Genomic DNA, 19872 nt, shown 5'->3' with positions numbered 1-19872 from the left:
CAACATTTTAAAAATCTTCTCATTGTGGTATATTTCTATTTAGACTTCATTAACTTTTCATCTTTGTTGTCAGTGTACATTTGAACCGACAGAACAAAACTGACATGATTTTTTAAATCTCAGCTTTTATTTAACCCATAGAAAAATGTTGGGATTTCACAATTTCTCCTTCAGGAAACAAACTCCACAAAAGATCGATGTGATTGTGTAACTGTGGTATCTAGTACTGCCTCTCTTCAACCTCTCCTGAACGCTAGATCCAAGAAGTACGATTCCCAGGAGCATGATAAGGAAAAGATAGTGAGTGCCGACCTTGTCTCCAGTCTGTTGGGACCTGGCTCCCTTCAGATACTTGAACATCTTTTAAAATGTTTTAGGATCTTTTGCCAAACATAGGGAGGAGGGGGATATCCCAGAGCTCACTTGATCTTGATAAGTCAGGGTCACTTAGGAGAGATTATACAGAATAAGAATAAATATAAACACTTACGAGTACTTTCCACTCCTTTGAATAGTTATGGGAATTTTGCTCCAAGTAATTTAAACATTTACAGCAAATCCTAAGACCACCCTTGCAAACCCAGATGAATAAGGGCCCCAAACAAGAGTTTAATAACATTCCAATCCAGGAGCAAATGTTATTAAATTGGTTTTAAGTTTGACTGCAGTGTTTTTCATCTTACAAAATAGTATAGATTTAAGCTCCAACTGAGGAAGTTCCCAGCTGCAAAGATTCCCTGAAAAGGTCAAGTGACTGGGGTCTGGGCTCATCAAACTGAAATCCCACCTGTGCATTCTGATGTGAATAGTGTGATCCATGTGGTAACTGTCAATCAGAGCACAAAAGAAGGAATTTGTAAAGCCAGATGCTTCGGAAACCACTGGCACCAGCTCGGAGCTGGGGTCTCAGGTGGCTGCCTCCCTCTGCAATACCAGCAGCAGCTGCAGAGGCATCTGGCTGGTTGAACAAGGATTTAACACCCCGTTTGCCAGATATAATACAGGGTTCATACACTTGTTAACATATGTAATGCATTCATTTTAACATCTTAATGATACCCTTCATGTAATTCTTCTCCAACCTAGTTACAAGAATAGTGCATTCATCAGCCAAGTTAGCACATGAATGCCACACATTGGTTGTTTCTGAAAACGAATAGCCAGTTTCCTATTCTAGCAAAGAAGTCCCGCAGACTTTCACCTTGCAAATAGCTCAGAAATCCATCCCTCCTCTCCAGCCCAGCTACCACTACCTTCCTTTATTTCTCATCAGGATTACAATAATAGCTTCCTACCTCCTCTCCCCATCTCCTGCCTTCCTTGAACTGATCCATTGCTGCTAGCGGGAGCATCCTAAATTACACACAGGAGCATGACCCTTCTCTTCTCGGAATCCTCCAGAGGCTGCCTTCAGGCTTGAGGAGCAAGTCCACGTTCCTCACCAGGACTTCTAAGGCCCTGCACCACCAGGCCTGTGTGATACTGTGATACAATATGAAATATATAATCAGTCTTCCCCCCAGGCTCCTAGCACAGAGCTCCTAAAACCCCTGGAATTTCCTGAATGATAGGAGTGACAAAAGAGTCCTTTGTTATGAATAATGAGCCCCTCCCTGCCATACCTGAGTTTATACTAATGAGGTGACTCTTGGAGAATAGGGACTGGTTTCCAGAGGAACCAGCCCTGTGATTAGAGGAATGGAGTTTTTAGCCCCACCCCCCACCTCCCCGGGAGGAGAAAGGTCTGGAGATTGGGTTCAATCACCAATGGTCAATGATTTAATCAGACATGTCCATGTCATGAAGCTTTCATAGAAACCCTAAACCCCGGGGTTTGGAGAGGCTCAGAGCTGGTGAGTGTGCCTCCAGGTGCTAGGAGGTGGCGTGCCCTACGAGGCACTAGAGCTCCACAAACACCTCCTCCCACATCTTGCCCTAAGCATGTCTTCCATTTGTCTGTTCCTAAGTTGTATCCTATACAATAAACTGAAACAGTAAGTAAAGCACTTTCCTGAGTTCTGTGAGCCATTCAAGCAAATTATCAAACCTGAGGAGGGGGTCGTGGAAACCCCCAATTTGTAGCTGGTCCATCAGAAGTACAGGTAGCAACCTGGGACGTGCGACTGGCATCTGACGTGGGAGCAGTCCTGTGGCACTGAGCCCTCAAGCTGTGGGGTCTGCACTAACTCTGAGTAGTTACTGTCAGAAGGGAATTGTAGGACACCCCGTCTGTGCCTGGATTGTTAGAGAACTACTTAATGTGGGGGAGAAACCAAAAAAAATTTTAGTATGAGAAGCATTGTGAGAGTGTAGAAAAAACAGCAGCTTTTCAGTTAGCCTGGTTGCCACTCCAGGCTCCCTTGCTATTCCTCCTCTGTACCCCCAAACCCCACCACCTCTAAAGACACTTTGGGATGCCATAAGGTCCAGCCACATGGAACTACTGATAGCTCTACCTGCAAGAATCCTGCCCTCCTGTTCGTGCAGACTTTTGCGCACACTGACCCCTCAGAAGGATGCCTTAGCATTTTAGCAATAGCTTACCTGCAATTGCAAAGCTTCTCTTTCCATGGCATTCTTGGTCTGCAAGGCACAGAAAGAGTAGTGCCCAGGCATGTGCAGCAACCAAAGAGATAGGATTTAGAATTGTTGTCTCAACCTCTCTCTTTGCCTCCTCCCCTAAAGCTCACAGGGAGAGGACAGGAGCACAGCGGAAGGGAGGTAGCTAGCTCCTCACCACCCCAAATGGTGGGGGGCAGGGGCAAGAGGTGGGCAAGGGGTCCAGCTTTCCAGCAAATAGACGGAGGGGAGAAGGCAGATGGGGTATAGACACCTACTAATCCTGAAGGTGGAAGCCATCTCTGACTTAAATTTGCAGCTTTACATTTCAATCCCTACAATTCTTCATTTTTTAATATAAAACTACGGACTAAAAAAATTCTCCCAAAGCCAAAGTCTTTTCAACACAGATTCCACACCCCCATGACCACGACCCCACTTTTGACCCCCGATCTCTTCACTTCCTAATGGAACCACCCACCACCATTTCATGACCATCTATGAAAACTCCCAGTGAAGAACTTTACCGAGATGTGGGCTGGCCTCCCCCACCCCACCCCAAATACAGTCACTGGCCTGTCATTTCTTCCAAAAGAAGTCTGCTGGTTGGAAAAGACACGTCTTTGCAAACAGCTAACGTACTCTACCCACCCAAGGGCTGAAGAATAGTGTGACCTTGTTTTCCTAAAGAGAGTGACGCTTTTCCTGGCAGTGCGATGGGTATGCTGGGAACAGAAAATGAGTTTTTATTGTTTAACCTTCATGGTTTAAATGAGGAATCTTCTGCTACAGTTAAAGGTCCCCTTGGGTTTTCATAAAGTAGCCTTATGACAGCAATATTAGTCTTCATAAAGACCCCAATTTTAAAATGTCTTACACTACGCTACTCGTTAAAAAAGTTTACTCCAAGGGCTTGGCAGAGTAACTGCTGTGTGGCATGTTGGGATAACTGTGCTGTTTACCACGTCTCTGCTTCCCTCTGCCACTTGAAAAATAAGAATGCCACCTGGCATTGGCAGCGCTTTCTACTTTAGTCTCACAGACTCTCCCAAAAGTTCATCTGACTGCTCAGAATGAGATCACAGGGGGACAGAGGTACCAGCTCAGCTGCTATGGATGAGTGAGGCCAGGCAGGGAAGTGCTGAGGCTACCAGAGAGGAAGAGTCCCCAGCCTCAAGGTCCCTGATGTGTCTATTCTCCAAAGAAGGAAGCAGCTCCCTCTGAAAGCAGCAGGAAAACACCATGCTGGGAGCAGCCTTCAACCCTTTAAGAATCTCATGAATTTATAATGTGGTCAGCTTCAGGCAATATTAAACCAGCCACCTGATGACACCAAGAGCAGGCACGGGCACAGATCACTCTCTTATTCATTATACTTGTTTTTTAAACTTTCATTGAGCACCTACTATATGCCTGCCCCTGGGGATAGAAACAAAGCATCACCCAGTCCCTGTCACATTTGAGTGAGCCAGGCCAACCTCAGGCCCATGTGGTTAGTGCTGCTACAAGAAGCCCTGGGTGTGCCCAGGAAGGGTTCCGAACCCCACAGGCGGGTGGGCATCAGTGAGGGGCCTCCTTCAGGATGTATGCCTGAGTGGGATTTATAATCACAATTGGGGGTAATGGGCATGCTGCCAGTATGGATCTGGCCATCACATCTTAGGCACAAGTGCCCCTTATTCAGGTGCCCCTGAATATTCATAACCAATAAAAACAAAACAAAACATTTTTTAAAAAAAGAAAAAAGAAAGAAAACCAACTGCACAAAGAAAGGCCTGAAAAGGCATATTAAGAACCATACACAAAGGCTCATAATTTATTGATGGCTGCTAGGGGTCAGGGGTCAGGAGACTTCACAGGACAGATATCCTCTTTGCCCTCACTGTGCTTATAATCACGGCAGAGAGGCAGTGAGGTGAAAGGTTACAGGTAGATTAGGGAAGTTCAGGCACTGTAATGTGGAGGACAAATGAGGTAATGAGATGGAGCATTCGAGGTCATGAGCCTGGAGAGGCCGGGGTTGGGATGAGGGTTTCCGGAACTCAGAGGATTTGGTGTGACATGTCTGGCAACTCAGACTTTATCCTGATGACTACAGGGATCCACTGAGGATATTTTAAGCAGGAAACTAAGTGACATGTCAGATTTGCATTTTAGAAGTTACTCAGCTATGGAGAGGATGGAGTACAGGATTGAGACCATGGACAGGTGGATAGTTGCAATAATCCTGGCAAGAAATGTTAATGGCCTGTGTTGACTTGACCACCATAGTGAATAGTGGAAGGAAGCATTTTTGAAGGTTTTGTAAGGAGGTAGAATTTGCAGGATAAGGATGAGTGAGGAGTTAGTCAAAGTATAAGACCATCTTCTGTCTTCTGGTTTGGGGTGATGGAGATGACAGTATTGTCACTCACCATGAAAGGGTGGATGGGATGAGAAGCAGCTATGAGCACCGAGAAGAGCACTGAGCTCACTCAAACTTTCTGGTGAGTATGAGTCTTAGGGTTTATAACTATAATTATTATTTTTACTACCACCACCACCACCACCACCACCACCACCAACTCGTGTTCTCCAAGGGCAAAGACTGAGGACTGGGGCAGCTCCAGTGATGAGTAAGCTAAGTGAGAATGAAACTCTCCCAGACCCTGAACTTCAAAAAGTTCAAGCTAATGCATGCAGCTCTCCAGAGCATCTAAAATCCACCTCGTCCACACCACACATGCTTGACCCTACTTCTCAAATACAGTCGCTTCATTCAGATATGGCTTCCCTATCCATGGTGGCTCTCACCTCTTCTTAGGAAGCTTTGAAGAAATCACAGGGTCCACCCCTGAACTACCAAATCAAGATCTCCATGACAAATCTGAGAGCCTTCCTTTTTTTAAACAAAGGTCTCAAGTGAGTCTTAAGATCCAGCAGGTTTAAGAAACACCATTCTCTCCAATCACACAGGCCAAACCTCTGCTAGGACACACACTCCTGGAAGAGCATTCCAGGCTCCCCCTTACCATCAGGCTCTCCAACCAAGGTCTGGAATCTTAGCCCACAATCCCAGGCCACATAATGAATGCTCCTCCTTCAGGCATTCCTTCCTGTTCTGTTTCTTTAGAGATGTCAACACAGCATCTTTTCTTCCATCCTGGGGTACTTGTAGCACAAAGTCAAGTCCACCTCTGACATCACTCACCGATTATTTCCCTCTTGCAAACCCTCCTACCTCCTGCCTTCTTCCCTGGGTCTCCCCTGAGATTGAGGACACAGCCAATAGCCTATTGCTTGGCAAAAGGGAGTAGATGGCCTTGGTTTTATAGCAAAACTCTGTGGGTCTAACTTCAGCTTTCCCATAAAGACAGCTTTTATAAACACTAAATATGATTGGCGTTGAACTGCAGTTCCCAAAACTGTTATGGCAAACTGAGATGAAATCCTATTGGAAAACCACTATATGACTAACATCTTGATTTGGGAACATCTTGATCAGTGCCCCAAAACCCAAATTTTCTTGTGGGTTTATGGAGAAACTTTCTTGGGACACATATTCTCATATGCAAAGGCAAAGATCATGAATGGGATTTAATCCCCTCTTTATTAACTTAAAAGCAAATGAGAAATAATGGCTATATAATAACTCCAATGATTATAGTTTCACAAGCAGTTATAATCTATTTAAATTTTAACTAATTTCTTACTTACTTTAGTTAAAAATGAGAACAGCCTTCTTGTAATAATTGAGATTGGAATTCCAAGGCATCAGCTTTACATATGGAGGAAACACAGTCTCTTAATCTGATGAACTTTCTGGTTTTAAATAAATGTTCTTGAATCCACAAAATCTAGCAAAAACTGTGCAAGTGACAATCAAGGCTTAATCAAAAATCACAGATGCATATGTCTAAATAGACCTTTGCAAGTTCCTCAAAAAGATGAATGCTGTTAAATTGACTTTAAAATTTTTCTCTCTCTTGCAATCTAAATAATCCTAAAGTACTTTCACCTTTAGAAAATAAAATATTTTCTTATTAAAAATAAGAAAGTTTAGAAATAAGACTTCTTATAGACTTGTGTATTCTTATTCTCAGAGTTAATTCTTGCTCATATAGTGAGTCCACTTTCCTACCTAAACAGGGTTTAGTGTATGTCAGAGACTGCTTACTGTCCCCATACTCTTCTTTACCCTATTAGTTAATGGCAACCCCCTCCTCAACCTTTGTGGGCAAATGACCAGTCAGCTAGAGACTACATTGTCCAGCATCCTTTGCAGCAAGACACAGTCCTTTGAGTAACTTCCACCCAAGACGATGCTACTAGAAGTGATGCCTCAATTCCCAGATGCTGTCCTCACTTTTTCCTTCACGCTCTCCCTATCTAAGAATGACAACAAATGGAAGAGCCAACTTGCACGCAGAGATGGAACGTACATGTGGAGGATGGAGATGCTTCCCTGTAAGCCCTGGACGGCTCACCTTTGGATTATTACATAACAAAAAAAAAAAAACTACTTTAGTTCACTGAACACATGGGTCTCTTTGTTACCCAGCTTAGTCTACACCAAATAACAGTGACTATTTCACTGAGGATCCAAGTATTGCAAATTTTTGGATATGTGTGCTTAATTTCAGGAGATATTGTGCATTTACGTTATGAATGCTCAAAGAGATGAGGCCCAATTTGGACTGATATTCAGGGAATAAATTACAGGTAAGTGAATTGCTCACTAGCTATGGCTCTCTGGTCTTACTCCTCACTGTCTCGCCAGTCTCTAGAGGCTCTGAAGCTTACCTTCCAGGAAGTGGTTAGTCAAGGATAGGCCAACATGGTACCTTACTGTTAGCCATCTCATCGTTGGCTCTTCATAGTCTGGAGTGAAATTGGAGTTTTCAAAACTCTACTCATATAAGGAGCAGAGTGGTGTTTTCTGTTTACATTATAAGCCTGCCTCTACAAGGGGAACAGGATATAGAGCAGCAAATAGACCTGAGGAAAATGTGACTAAAGTGAGAAGTCCAGCTGGAGATCCTGCTAACAAAAATGAGCCTGTTTCATTATTGCATCGAGGCCATATAAGGAGGGGCGCAGGCTGTGATACTTATAACTACGCATCAGAGCACAAGTAAGACATCAGAGAAAGGAGAACCAGATTTATAACATTCTAAATAGCTTTATGAGTTGGTTGATGTTCCATTTTTATTCAAAAATATTAGTTTAGAGAGTTCAATTAGTCATCAATCATTTATTTGTTCTTTTAGTCTTTCATTCCTGAGAATGAATTAGGTGGGAAATACCCAAGCGAGTATGGAACGGTTATGGTCCTTGTCCTCTGAGGCTCACAGCTTCCTTCTGTGATCCCTAAACATTTCTGATTGTGCAGCCCTATCAGAGAAAAATGGTAATGCTCTCAAATGTACTTATTTATTTAAATATTAAAGAAAAACTCTCCTGTATGTTATGTACATTACAAAATATTCACAAAAACACAGCTTTTAAAAGCTAATATTAAAAAGAAATATACAGGAAAGTCCCCATGCTTCCTTCGCATATCTTATGGGATCATCTTGAATGTATTACACATCCCACTTTGCAGAACAAGGTGACTGTATAATTTGTATACTGAACTCTCTCCTGCATATCATTCTTTCAAATACCTTTTTTTTTTTTTTTCCTGACTGGTAAGGGGATCGCAACCCTCGACAAGGTGTTGTCTGCACCACACTCAGCCGGTGAGCGCACCGGCCATCCCTATATAGGATCTGAACCCATGGCCTCGGTGCTACCAGCGCCGCACTGTCCCAAATGAGCCACGGGCCAGCCGTCAAATACCTTTGCAAGTAACTTTCAGCAAGTTTTTTTGCCAAAAGGTACCCAGCTTGAAATCAACAATCTGACATACTAAAGTCAAGTAGAGTCACAGCCCTGAGCACTCAGATTGTATAGTTAGTGCATAAACAGATGGCTTCCACTGAGACTGGCCAGGAAGTCTGTGGGTCGTGCCAGGTAGTCCTCACTGGGGCCTGATCTCACTACTCCCTCCCTCCTAGTCCCCCTATATCCCCCACCCCCCACCCCTGGTTGCAAAGGCCAGGGAGGCTGCCAAAGCTGGAAACAAGAATCGCTTTATAAATTAGACACCATATTTGTACTAGTGTTTTCTTTATTGTCATAGACTGTTATGACAGACTTTATAAATTGTGGTTGGTAGGGTTGGATCACGAAGAGGCCTTCAGAGTTCTGTGCTAAAGCGGGGGAAAAAGCCAAGAAAACCTAGCCACAAACAAAAAATGGGAAAAAAACAGCATTACATGTCTGACCAAAGATGGGCTGGGTAAACACCAGTTTTTGCACACATATAATGTGATATTGTGCTTATGTCTGGTATTCGTTACCACTGGTTTATCTCTCAATAATGACTGCAGCCACACATGTAATTTTGTTCTATGGGTTCACTCAATATCTATATTAGAACGAAAGCTAAGATACAAGGCTACTGATGAATGCCTAATGCATCCATCCTATTTTCAGCATTGGCAAGAGAAATGAGAAATCTGATTATCTTGGCAAGATGTATTGAATGTCACATTAACCAATAATCCTCATCAAAGGATAACACATTTGGCAAATCATTATTTGGCTAGGGTAAGAGAAGACTAAATCCTTGGGGACAGGAAAAGGTATGGCAAAGTGCCTAGCACAGTATCTGCACTTCAAGGATGCTGGTTGATTCTAATGATAAGGTATGGATAATGCTCGTCTCCTTCCTAAAGAGCTTGTCTAGGGGGAAGAAATGCATCTTCTACTTCCAAACGCACATTGGTATATTTTGACAGTTCTTTCTTCTTTAAAAATGATTACCGTGTATGATATTATTACCTGTGCGATCCTATAGCACACACACAAAAAAATGAAGATAATGAAATAAAGTTCTACTCATCCCATGAGTCATAATAATCTATTAGTATAATTAACACTGTGTGCCTTTACTAAGAGCAGTTGATTATTCCTAAAATAGTGAAAATTCTGCCATTATTGCTCATCAGTACCTTTAAGTACAAACTGATTTTTCATACTATCCAAGCAGTGACTTCGACATCTCAAAGGAAATGAGACGATGAGGAGGTAAGATCTGATGAGACAGATGGTGACGGAAAAGTTCACTGAAGCAACAGAGAGTTCTGAAGGACTTGACCACCAGTGAGCAGCCATTGGCCACCAGGCACCCTACTCTCTCCCTCTGGGATTTATTACTCTTAAGACATGAAGAAAAGCTATAACTTTTTAAAAATAGTAAACAAATTGTTTTAATACCATTTTTTAATAATTCAAACTTTACTCACATTTAAAATACTTTTAGGTTACATTAAATTACATACACACATACATTCAAACACAGACACACACAATAATGTCTACCATAAGCTGTTTGTTCTCTTTCATGAATTTCTCTGCTATCCTTTGCCCAAGCTATATTGCAATAATTACGACTTTACATAGTTATGTCTTTACATTACCCAAACCTATTTTAAATATCTCTGTAGAGTGTTCTAGTTTTATTCCTATAAGCCTTGTACATTTCTTGTTGAGTTTACTTTTAGGGCATTTAAAAAAAATTTAATGAAATATTTCATTCATGTTTTCTAACTATTGTTGGAAATGGGGGCAGCTGGTGATTATTACTTATTCATTTTTACAAACTGATTTATTTTATTTTGCTTGCAGCCTTTCAGTTTGTGTTGAATTTTCCTAAGGATACGATCATATCATATGCAAATTCTGCCTTCTCCGTTTCTCTATGTATTTTTCTTATTTCATTCTCTTGTGTAATTACATTACCTAGCACCTCTAGAACAATGTTAAATAATGTGGGGACAGAAGACATCTTTGTTTTGCTCCTAACTTTAAGAGAAATGCTCCTATTTTTCATCATCACCTAACTTTTAGTTTGAGATATTTGTAATAATATCAAGAATCCATCCAGTTCTATTTTCTAGTGGATATTAAACATCAGAAGTAGATGCGAAATTTTGTCAATCACCTCTCAGGATCTATGAGGTGATAATATATTTTTGTCCTTTCAATTGTTAGGATTGAACCATTCTTGCATTTCCATAAATAAACATTAACAGCATCGGTTTTTAATATTATTTATTTTAAAAATTATCGTGTCTGATCTTCCATACTTATTCTTTCATAACAAACTCAGAGGATAATTTTTAAGAACCAGGACACCATGAAATTCAAAGTCTAGCTATTCATTTTGAGGGGATACAATATGAGCCTATCTAGACAGAAAATTAGAACACAATCATTTACCTAACCGGAATTACCTTAATATGGGATTCAGTTTTGAACTAACAGATCACCCCTAGTACATGTAGATAGTTGCTTACAGATAAAGTACTCAGTATTTGAGAAAAAAGCTTCATAAATGGGACAAAAAGCAGACTAATGAAAATAACATAGAAAATAGATCAATAAAAATGAATAGATTAGTAGAATTGCTGTTGCTATAGTTGAAAAATTATAAGATAAAAAGATGAATTTAAACACACATTTTGAAATATACATCTACTACAGAAAGCTAAGCACCTACACACTGATTATAATGAAAAGGTAATTTTCATAAGCAATGGGCTTTCTTATAGATATTACAGTAATACATATTTCATTGATTCTGTTGTGCATTTTTTTTTTAATTTCAGTATCTCTGAAATTAAGATGCAACTACAATCTATGATAATCATGTTTAATTGTTTAACAAACTTTTTTTTAGTGATGAATGAAATAATAAAGGAAGAAGAAAATTGGTGGTGTCTTAGAACTGATAAAATACAGCACATCTCAACCTTAAAGGTATTACAGCTATTTACATTTACCAGTTGGTTTTACAAAACAGCTTCATTGCTTTACCTCTACCTCTGACACATCCTCTTTTGTAAAAAATATGCTATTATTACAGGTGGATTTTTTTAAAGTAACCTAAATTACAATTAAATTTGCATTTAAGGGCTTCGAGAACTTCAGGGTTTGATCTGGGATGACCAGAGACCCCCAGGGGCTGGGATATGTTTATGCAGGAGCAGCATGACTGCACACAGGTGTTGTGCACCAAGTCACTATTCAGGTTCTACTTAGTTTTTGGTAGAGTCAGTAAGTAAAATAATTCTGAGCCTGCAGAATTCTCAAGTGCCTTTGTCCAGGAAAATAAAACAGGTTATTACAGTGTTTCTCAATCGGAGCTGTCACTGTAAGAGAAGTCACTGGTCTTCTCTGTCTCCATCTCCTCTCTTGGCACTCAGCTGTCCCAGAAAATGAGAAAATGGACACAAAATTTCCACCTTGCCCACCATACCATTTCCTGTTCTGCTTGCTCACCTCCTCACCACAGATGGCAACAAAGGACCAGTTGGTTACAATCGCTCCTCATCAGAGCCCTTGATCAACAGATGAGGACTTGGGTTCTTACCTTTACAAAACTAGACAGAAAGGAAAGAGCCACCAGAAAGTGCTGTGAACTGAGGGAATGGTTTCTAGGTCAGAGAATTCAGGCTAGCAAACTGACCCATCGACTAACCACAAGCCACCTTTGTCCTCTTCTAGTCACTTAATCAACCACTACCAATTTCAAGAGCATTCTGCTAATCTTTTTAAAACAGTCACTTCAGCATTTTTTACAAGTTATTAAAATAAAAAGGACAGAGGTCAACAGTACTTAGCCAGTTTTAATTTTCGGTATTGGTAGAGTCAGTAGGGCCCTTGACTTATCAACCTCAGAGTGGGCTTACCTTTTGCACAGCTCCTTGAAAGGCCTGTTTAATTCTCCTACACGAGTCAGGTATTAATTTTGTGTCTTGACTCTCCAGAGTTGTGTCTTGCAAATCTGCATTTTCATGGAGTCTCAAAATTCTGTAAATGCAGTGCGTACCATCTTCTGATATTCTATTAGGATCCATCTACGGGGGAGAAAGAAAGTAAAGACACTAGAGTGGTTCTCATTCATCATTCTGCTATTTAATAAAGTGTGGCTTAACAAAAAATTCATTTTTTCAGGAGTCTTTATGTCCCCAGTGATTAATAGTTAATACAGTGACCCTCAAGCTGGTGAAAACATTGACTTCTAATTTATTTTGATGAGTAGCTGAGTATCAACCACAATACAAGGCACAGTTCTGTGGTGGGTTTTCAACAGCAGAAGTGTACACCTGTGATTCAAGAGGAAATTCTTAAAACTCTCTGACAACATGAAGAGTCCTCACGGCAGGGGGGCATCAAGGAAATCCCATGTGGTCAGTGCAGGTAGGGAAAGCTCTTTCTCTTTAAGTCATATGCAACATGCTAGCTAGGATTATGAAGCCCACTTGGACATTCAAAGCATGAAACCTACATAAATCAGGCGAAATTAACATCATCTTTAACCCCCATGTTTGCCTGGCCTTCTTGCTTAATCAATGTATTTTTCAATCAGCTGAAGAAAGGAGAGAGAAATTCATTTCCTAGCTCCAAACAAAACCTGAAGCCACAAGCACAATTTCTCTTTCTGTTGCACATTTCATCAGTGTTTCTCAGTCTAGAGTGTACATCTGTCAGGGGGTGTTTGGGAATGTGTGTGGGTGATATTTGGTATCACATTAAGGTGGGGAGGGCTGCAAGCGCAGGTCAAATGGACGTGTCCTGGGGGGATGCTAAAGTTCTTGTAATGTAAGGAATTATCTCACCCCAAATATCCGCATTGATTACGAGCAGACCGCCTGGTTAGAACAGGCGCTCTAGATTGTCTGCCGCTCCTCCCAGGGCTCTGACAAGCCTTTGTAGTGGTTTCAACTGCCAAGTAAAGGGCAGCAACAAGTAGCTATCGATTGTTTTAATAATAATAGTTTAACTTGTCCTTTTTTCTTCAAAAATTCAAGTTACTTCATATGCATTTGCTTATTAGTAGGTACAAACTAGATTTTAAAAAGGAAAAACTGCACAAGTTTGCGATAACGAAAGCTCAGTCGGAATTAATACTAAGTCTCTCTTTCCCTGGTTTAATTATCCTTTTAAAAGGAACCAGGAAGATGTGTAGGTTTATTAACCAACCATCAGAAATAAACTGGAAAGTACCCTATCTATACCTGAAATTCTCAGAATTGAAATGATAGCCTTTTAACAAATGTGCACCCCCGATATAAATTTTATTATTTCAATCTGGCAAATATAAGGATTATCTATAATTACGGAAGAGGTACCATCATAAAGCAAAACTATTTGCAATCCGTATTTATTTTTCACATTTTCTTTAGAATAATTAGTATGAGGCAGAATATGTGAGTTTTTATATAAAGAAATCTTTCAATCATGCAATTTTTTTTTTAAAAACTCACTTATGCCAATAAGTATCCCACAAAACCAGAAACGCCTGGGCAACTGATATGAAGGGTCGCTGGGTTCAGACCTCAGGGAAGAAGAATCAAGCCTCACTCAGCTGGCTCACCACTGGAAAACTGCTGAGCTCAAGGAACAATGTGGCATTACTGAGGAATTGCCTGGGGACCCTCGAATTGGTTATGCTCCAGTCCTGCTGACAAGCTAAGAGCCTTCTAACAGAAGCAGCAGTCCCCTATATTCTCAATGCTCAAAGTGTAGTCTAAGCACCAGCAGTGTCCTGGGTTCACTGGGAGCTTGTTAGAAATGCTCTCAGGCTCTACCCTGGCACACTGCCTGGGAATCTGCATTTTAACTAGATCACAGGTAATTCTTATACACATGAAAGTTTGAGAAGTAATGCTTCAAAATGTCAAATATATCATATAGATTTTCTGCTATTAAAAAGACTCCAAATTTCCCTGGATATCAATTTTAATTTTTTTTTCACAAGTAACACCAATTAGTACAAAAATTCTACAACAGTTTAATAATTTAATAATTATTAAATGCAGATTAATAATTTGCAGCAAATACATATAATGCAAAGATTTTGCCCTTTCTGTTAAAAAATTCCCATGCCCAGAACCTAACCGCCCACACACAACACCCCTCCTCCCCACAGGCCAATTTCATCAACATCCCTCAGAGTAGGGTATAATTGTTGAATCTCTCCCCAAGTATTTCAAATGTGCAATTGAGAACCCACTGTTTTGGAAAGCAACATTAGAGCTAAAGTGTATATATAAAACCTCATTAATTGCTCTCCCCAAAAGAAACCATGAATGCATGGCATAATTAATTTTTATATACTAATTTATTTTGTTTACTTAAGGATCACATATTAGCAATTTATATTTAACCTGCAACCAAATGTCTTTCTCATTCCAATGTCCTTGCAGCTCCCTCTCCTGAAAATGGAGACCAGAAGAAAAGGGAGGAGCAGAGGTTTGGGGGTACACTGGTAAATGACGGTCTCCGCTGCTGTGGCCTCTACACTGAACGACATGCAGAGCAGGGAATGAGATTGGTGCTGGAGACTCAACAAATGCTGATCAAGTGACTGAACAAACACATCTCTACCCAACAACCTATTTCCTGGCACAAGGCAGTCTGGATAGAGGATTTGCATGATTAAAAATATATATTTTAGCTACTAATTAGATAATTTACATATGAAAATTAGAAATGACCATATTTGTAAAAGCCTTTTCAGTAAATTAAACATGCCAGGTACTGGCCTAGATGCTGCAAATAAGGTAGTGAGCAAAACAGGCAGTCCTTATCTTCCTGAACCTTACACTCCACTGGGGAACACAGAAATTCACTGAAAAATCACAGTAAACCGAGTTACAAATGAATTCATTGTACCTAGACATGTTTAAAAACATTAAATAAATCTTGAATATCAGATTTTAAGTGAACTTTTAAAATGCATTTATCAGATGATGTAGTGCCTATGAAATGAACTCAGTTTTGTTTTATTTTTAAACATCCTTCAAACTTCATCATTTGTAGGGTTAAATGAGGCAGGATGCTTGACATTTGTGCTACTTCTTTATCTGTTTCTTCAAACCAGCAGCCTGCACACCTCTACATCAGCTTTTCAGTAGTAGCTGCTGTCCTGGGGACAAAACAACCAGGGAAGTTGGTATGTGCATATTTGGGGACTGAGGGAAGGGGCTGAAAGGGCAAAAGAACTTGTGTTTTCTGAAAAGCTTATCTTATAGCTGCACTCTAGACTTTGAATATGGTTATTCTGATGTCAAACACACACGCACACACCACACACAAATTTTGAAAGCAACTTTTTGAAAGTTTTTTTTTCTTTGTAAACCAAAGTATGACTACTATGTGGTAAATACACAGCACATGCCACATGCTATTTTCTCTTTGGCAGCGTTGGTAGAGGAAAAGCCAGTCTCCACTGGATCTAGTATCTATACATTTTTTAAATCTAGGCACAGCCAATCTGCAAACATTCAGGAGGCTAATTCATTTTTAACTATTCGAACATGAGTTGAGAAGGGAACTTTTTTAAAATAGTCATTGTAATTTTTACACTCTTTGGGCATTCTCCTAAATCCATTTAAAACTAAATTCAGCTGCTTTTTCTTGAGGATTTGCATGGCTTCCTTTCCCCACCTTTAAACACAAACAATAAAACTGGATCCTTTTATCATTTTTTTAACTATAAATTGCAAACATGTTACCTGATACTAGATTATTTCATTCTCATTCAAATGCATTCAGAAACCCCAAGTGGTTGATCCACAACTTTGGTAGAAATCAAAAACTACTATCTTTTATTTGGTACCAAGTTCTAATCCAAAGGAGCTGACATGAGTGACAAGTCAAATATTAAATCAGTGACAGGTCAAATTGGGTGTACTCGCTTAGCCAGAACTTTGAAAGAAGGGCTCCAACACATATAAAAGTGGAAAGAATTGTGGGGTGAACCCTCGTGTACCCATCAGCCGGCTTCAACTATTACCAATACATGACCAGTCTTGTTTCATCTATAAGCAACCACTTCCCTAACTGCCACCTTCCCCACCAATTATTTTGAAACAAATTCCAGACATCCTAGCATCTTATTTGTAACTATTTCAGAATATATCTCTCCATGAGTAGGATTCCTTTAGGAATAAAATGTAGATACAATACTCAGTACAACACAACCAGATCTAGTGGTGTATTCATAGGAACACATTGCTCCTAATATTACTTCTTTACTAAAGGAGATCCCCTTTTAAAAATGCAGTACAAAATTGGGTTTAGAGTAATGGCTAAAATGTTTTGCATAAGTCTTAGAGAAACCCAATCTTCACAACATTTAGGAAAACTACCCCAAAATATGATAACATTAAATTCTCCAAGTGAAATTTTTCTAGCTAAGCTTACTAACTTTTATGTTTATTTTGAGAAAAGATTTTGAGTGTTTCACTATTATCCAGGTGACATCAGGAGTGCTAAGTGATGATAGGTGATCATCAGAAGGCCAGACCTCTCAGCCTGCTTGCCTGCCTGTCCATTGAGAATTCCTAGGGAAAGCTGAACGACTGTACCAAGAGCCCAGCAGGTCACTCTCCTACAAGGCCATGCCAATTTCCATGGTCCCTGCCAAGCTAAACTGCTTATGGTCCCTAGAATCCTTCCTTCCCTACTGCTCTTTCAACTCTCAACGTTCACTTCACTATTACTGCTATGAAAATGCCATATTCCTGAAGTGTTAGAAAAGATAAAAAATGGAGACTACCCCATCTTCAGTCCCTTTTATGAATGCTGCTCTCCTTTGATTAAAACTTTAATGGTCTTTTGTTAATTACCTGGAACCATGCACACAGTAAGTGGATATTGTGAACTGAATAATAAATGATTCTTAACTTGTATTCCATAACATTTAATAGTGCTGTGCAGAATGCAGGCACTCAATACACAAGCATCATATGGGGGTGTTAACAAAATGATGAGCGGAAAATGACTACACCATTTATTCTGACTGCAGCATACACCAATGAAAGAAAAATATTTAGTCATTTCATATAGATTTTCGCAATCTATGTTGCAAGTAAACCACTCAAAAAAATTGTTTTTCGAAAAAAAAAATTCTCTTACCAAAAAAAGATTATTTGTTAATATACAAATACAAATGTTCTGAAAATTGCTCACAGCACTTCTACTTCTGTTTTAGTAATCACGCTAGTTCTATAAAATGCAAACTAGTGGATAATGATTATTTAAAAGCCTATGATTAAAAGGAACAGACACATACCAAAAACCCATACAATCAAAGCAATGCCATGTTTTGATGCATCCAGTTTGGTTTAGTAATCACCTTTGAATCTGAAAACCAATGAAGTCCAAACCCAACTTTCTTTTCCCATAAAAAAAAAAAAAAATGCACAGTCAGCCCTCCACTTCCTCTGAGAAAGAGTTCACAGCACCAGACAAGAAAATTTGAATGAATCCAACCAACTGCACTGCAATTTCCAAGAAAACACAGAGCATAAACCACCAGAAAGCATAATATTACAAGTTTACCCCTTCCTTTCTACTATCTCCCTGCAGTTCTGAGCCGTCGTGCAGAACCTCTTCCTCTTTTCAGAGGCTGGTTAATGGCAGTGAAGCTGTGCCATCACACACCTAGCTTCCTTCCTCCGCCCACCTCACTGGAAGGCACGTGGCGCCCCACAGGACGGCGCAGCGACAGCACTGTCCCTGTCCGGAGACCGGGCCTTTCTGGTCTTGCGCAGTCATTCTGCTCTTCGGACGACCTGGGCATCACCACGCGGTGCACGGCGACCTTCCGCCCTGCGCGCCCCTCCGGCACTGTGGCCCGAGCCGACCTGCAAAGCAGCCTGCCCAGGATCCGAAATCCACAGGTGGTGGGCGGGAAGGGAAAGGGTCGCTGCCCAAGGGAAGGCGCTCCGTCGTTTTCCTGCATGCACTAAGTTGTTCTTAGCTCTAAGTGAGAAATGGGAAGGGGAGAGAGTGTGCCATCCCTTCCAGAAAAGGTGAGCGGCCAAGGCTGTTTCCAAACGGAGGGAAATTCAAACCCATCACCTGGCCGGACGAGCCTAGCCTCGGCGCGCGGCGGTGCAGGGGCGTGTGCGCACCGGCAGCCCGCGCCAGGCTGTCCCCGAGCCCGACGCTCCCTCTCTTAGAGTCCCTCTGTCCTGCTGAATATGCCAGATCTGGGGACCCGAGCCTAGAGGCCAGCCTCGGTTTCCCACAAGTGCGGGACGAACGAGATGGGTGCGCCCGACCGCGCGCCCTGGGGAGGCGGACACTCACCTGCGCTCTGAAGTAGAGGAACAGGGCGACGCTGCAGACCACCTGGCCCAGCCCCAGCCCCAGGAGGGCCACGAACATGGAGCGGGAGGCGGCGGGGGGCTGGTGCGGCGCGGGCGGCGGCGGGGCGTGCAGGGGGCCCTCGTGCGGGGCGCCGGAGCCGCCGCTGCCCATCTCCTCCGAGCCGCGCAGGTACTTGGTGTAGTCTCGGCTGGCGCGGCGCATGGCGCTCGCCCGCTCGCCCGGGCGCTGTCCTCCCTGTCCCGCTCCCTCCCTCCCTCGTCCGCCCGCGGCCAACTCCGAAAGGCAGCGGCGGGGCCGGCGCGGGGCCAGGCGGGGCCTCGACGTGGGGCGCTCGCTCGGAGCCGGGCCACCGCTCAGCCCCGGCTCTTATAAACCGCTCCGAGAGGGCTGGCCTCGGGAGCCAATCAGCCCCGGGCCGGCTGCCTCCTCCACTCCCACCGCTGGCTCCCTTCCTTCCTCTCGCCCTCCCCCTCTCGCTCACTGTCGCAGAAGAGCCTCCTCCCCACCAGGGCCCTCGGAGAAGAGCTTTGGGTTGTTCCAGGGGGTTCAGGCTCTGCTTGCCCGTCCTCAGCGGCCTTTCTGGAGGTGCAAGAGATGGGCTGGGGAAGACGCACATGAGTCCTTTGGTAGATGATAGAGCTTGCGTCAGGGACCTTCCTCGGGGCAGTTCATCTCCTGTGCCTCAGTTTCCCCCCTAGGATTTAGAAAGTTGAATTTGGTGATATCTGAAGGTGCATACTATTCGTTCTCCACCGCCCCACCGCCCCCCCAAGAAAATTCAGCAAGGAACATCTTCTGGGATCTTAAGAGTTTGGGCTCTATTATGTTTCCCAATATAGCTTCCTGAAGTATTTTGGAAGACTTAGAAAATTCAGAACCCCCTTCCCAAATCCCTGTTTCTGCATCTTCAAAGTGGCTTTGAGCAAGGCAAGTTTTGAACGTGGCAGCAGAGAGCCTAGAGACACCAATTCTAACAAAGACACAGAGAAAAAAAGAGTGAAAGAAAAGAAAGGAAGGAAGGAAGAAAAGAAAGAAAGATTGATTTCCAGGGCTTTTTCAAATCCTCTATTCCGAATTGTGTCCCTTGGTGAGAAAATA

At 42.0% G+C, this 19872-nt stretch overlaps 1 protein-coding gene across 1 annotated transcript in view; it reads right to left on the bottom strand.

Annotated features, from left to right (window-relative positions):
* Positions 1-18975, bottom strand: part of TNFSF11 (TNF superfamily member 11) — a 28258-nt gene extending 9283 nt beyond the window's left edge. The window contains exons 1-2 of the mRNA XM_063101512.1: positions 18754-18975; positions 12339-12506 (exon numbers count right to left, since the gene is read on the bottom strand). Of these exons, the coding sequence (XP_062957582.1) occupies positions 12339-12506; positions 18754-18975 (390 nt within the window). The remainder of the gene's footprint in view (positions 1-12338; positions 12507-18753) is intronic.
* Positions 18976-19872: the final 897 nt, after the last annotated feature.

Source organism: Cynocephalus volans, chromosome 7, assembly GCF_027409185.1.
Source record: "Cynocephalus volans isolate mCynVol1 chromosome 7, mCynVol1.pri, whole genome shotgun sequence".
Lineage (NCBI taxonomy): Eukaryota > Metazoa > Chordata > Mammalia > Dermoptera > Cynocephalidae > Cynocephalus > Cynocephalus volans.
This window is presented reverse-complemented; position numbering and strand designations above follow the sequence as displayed.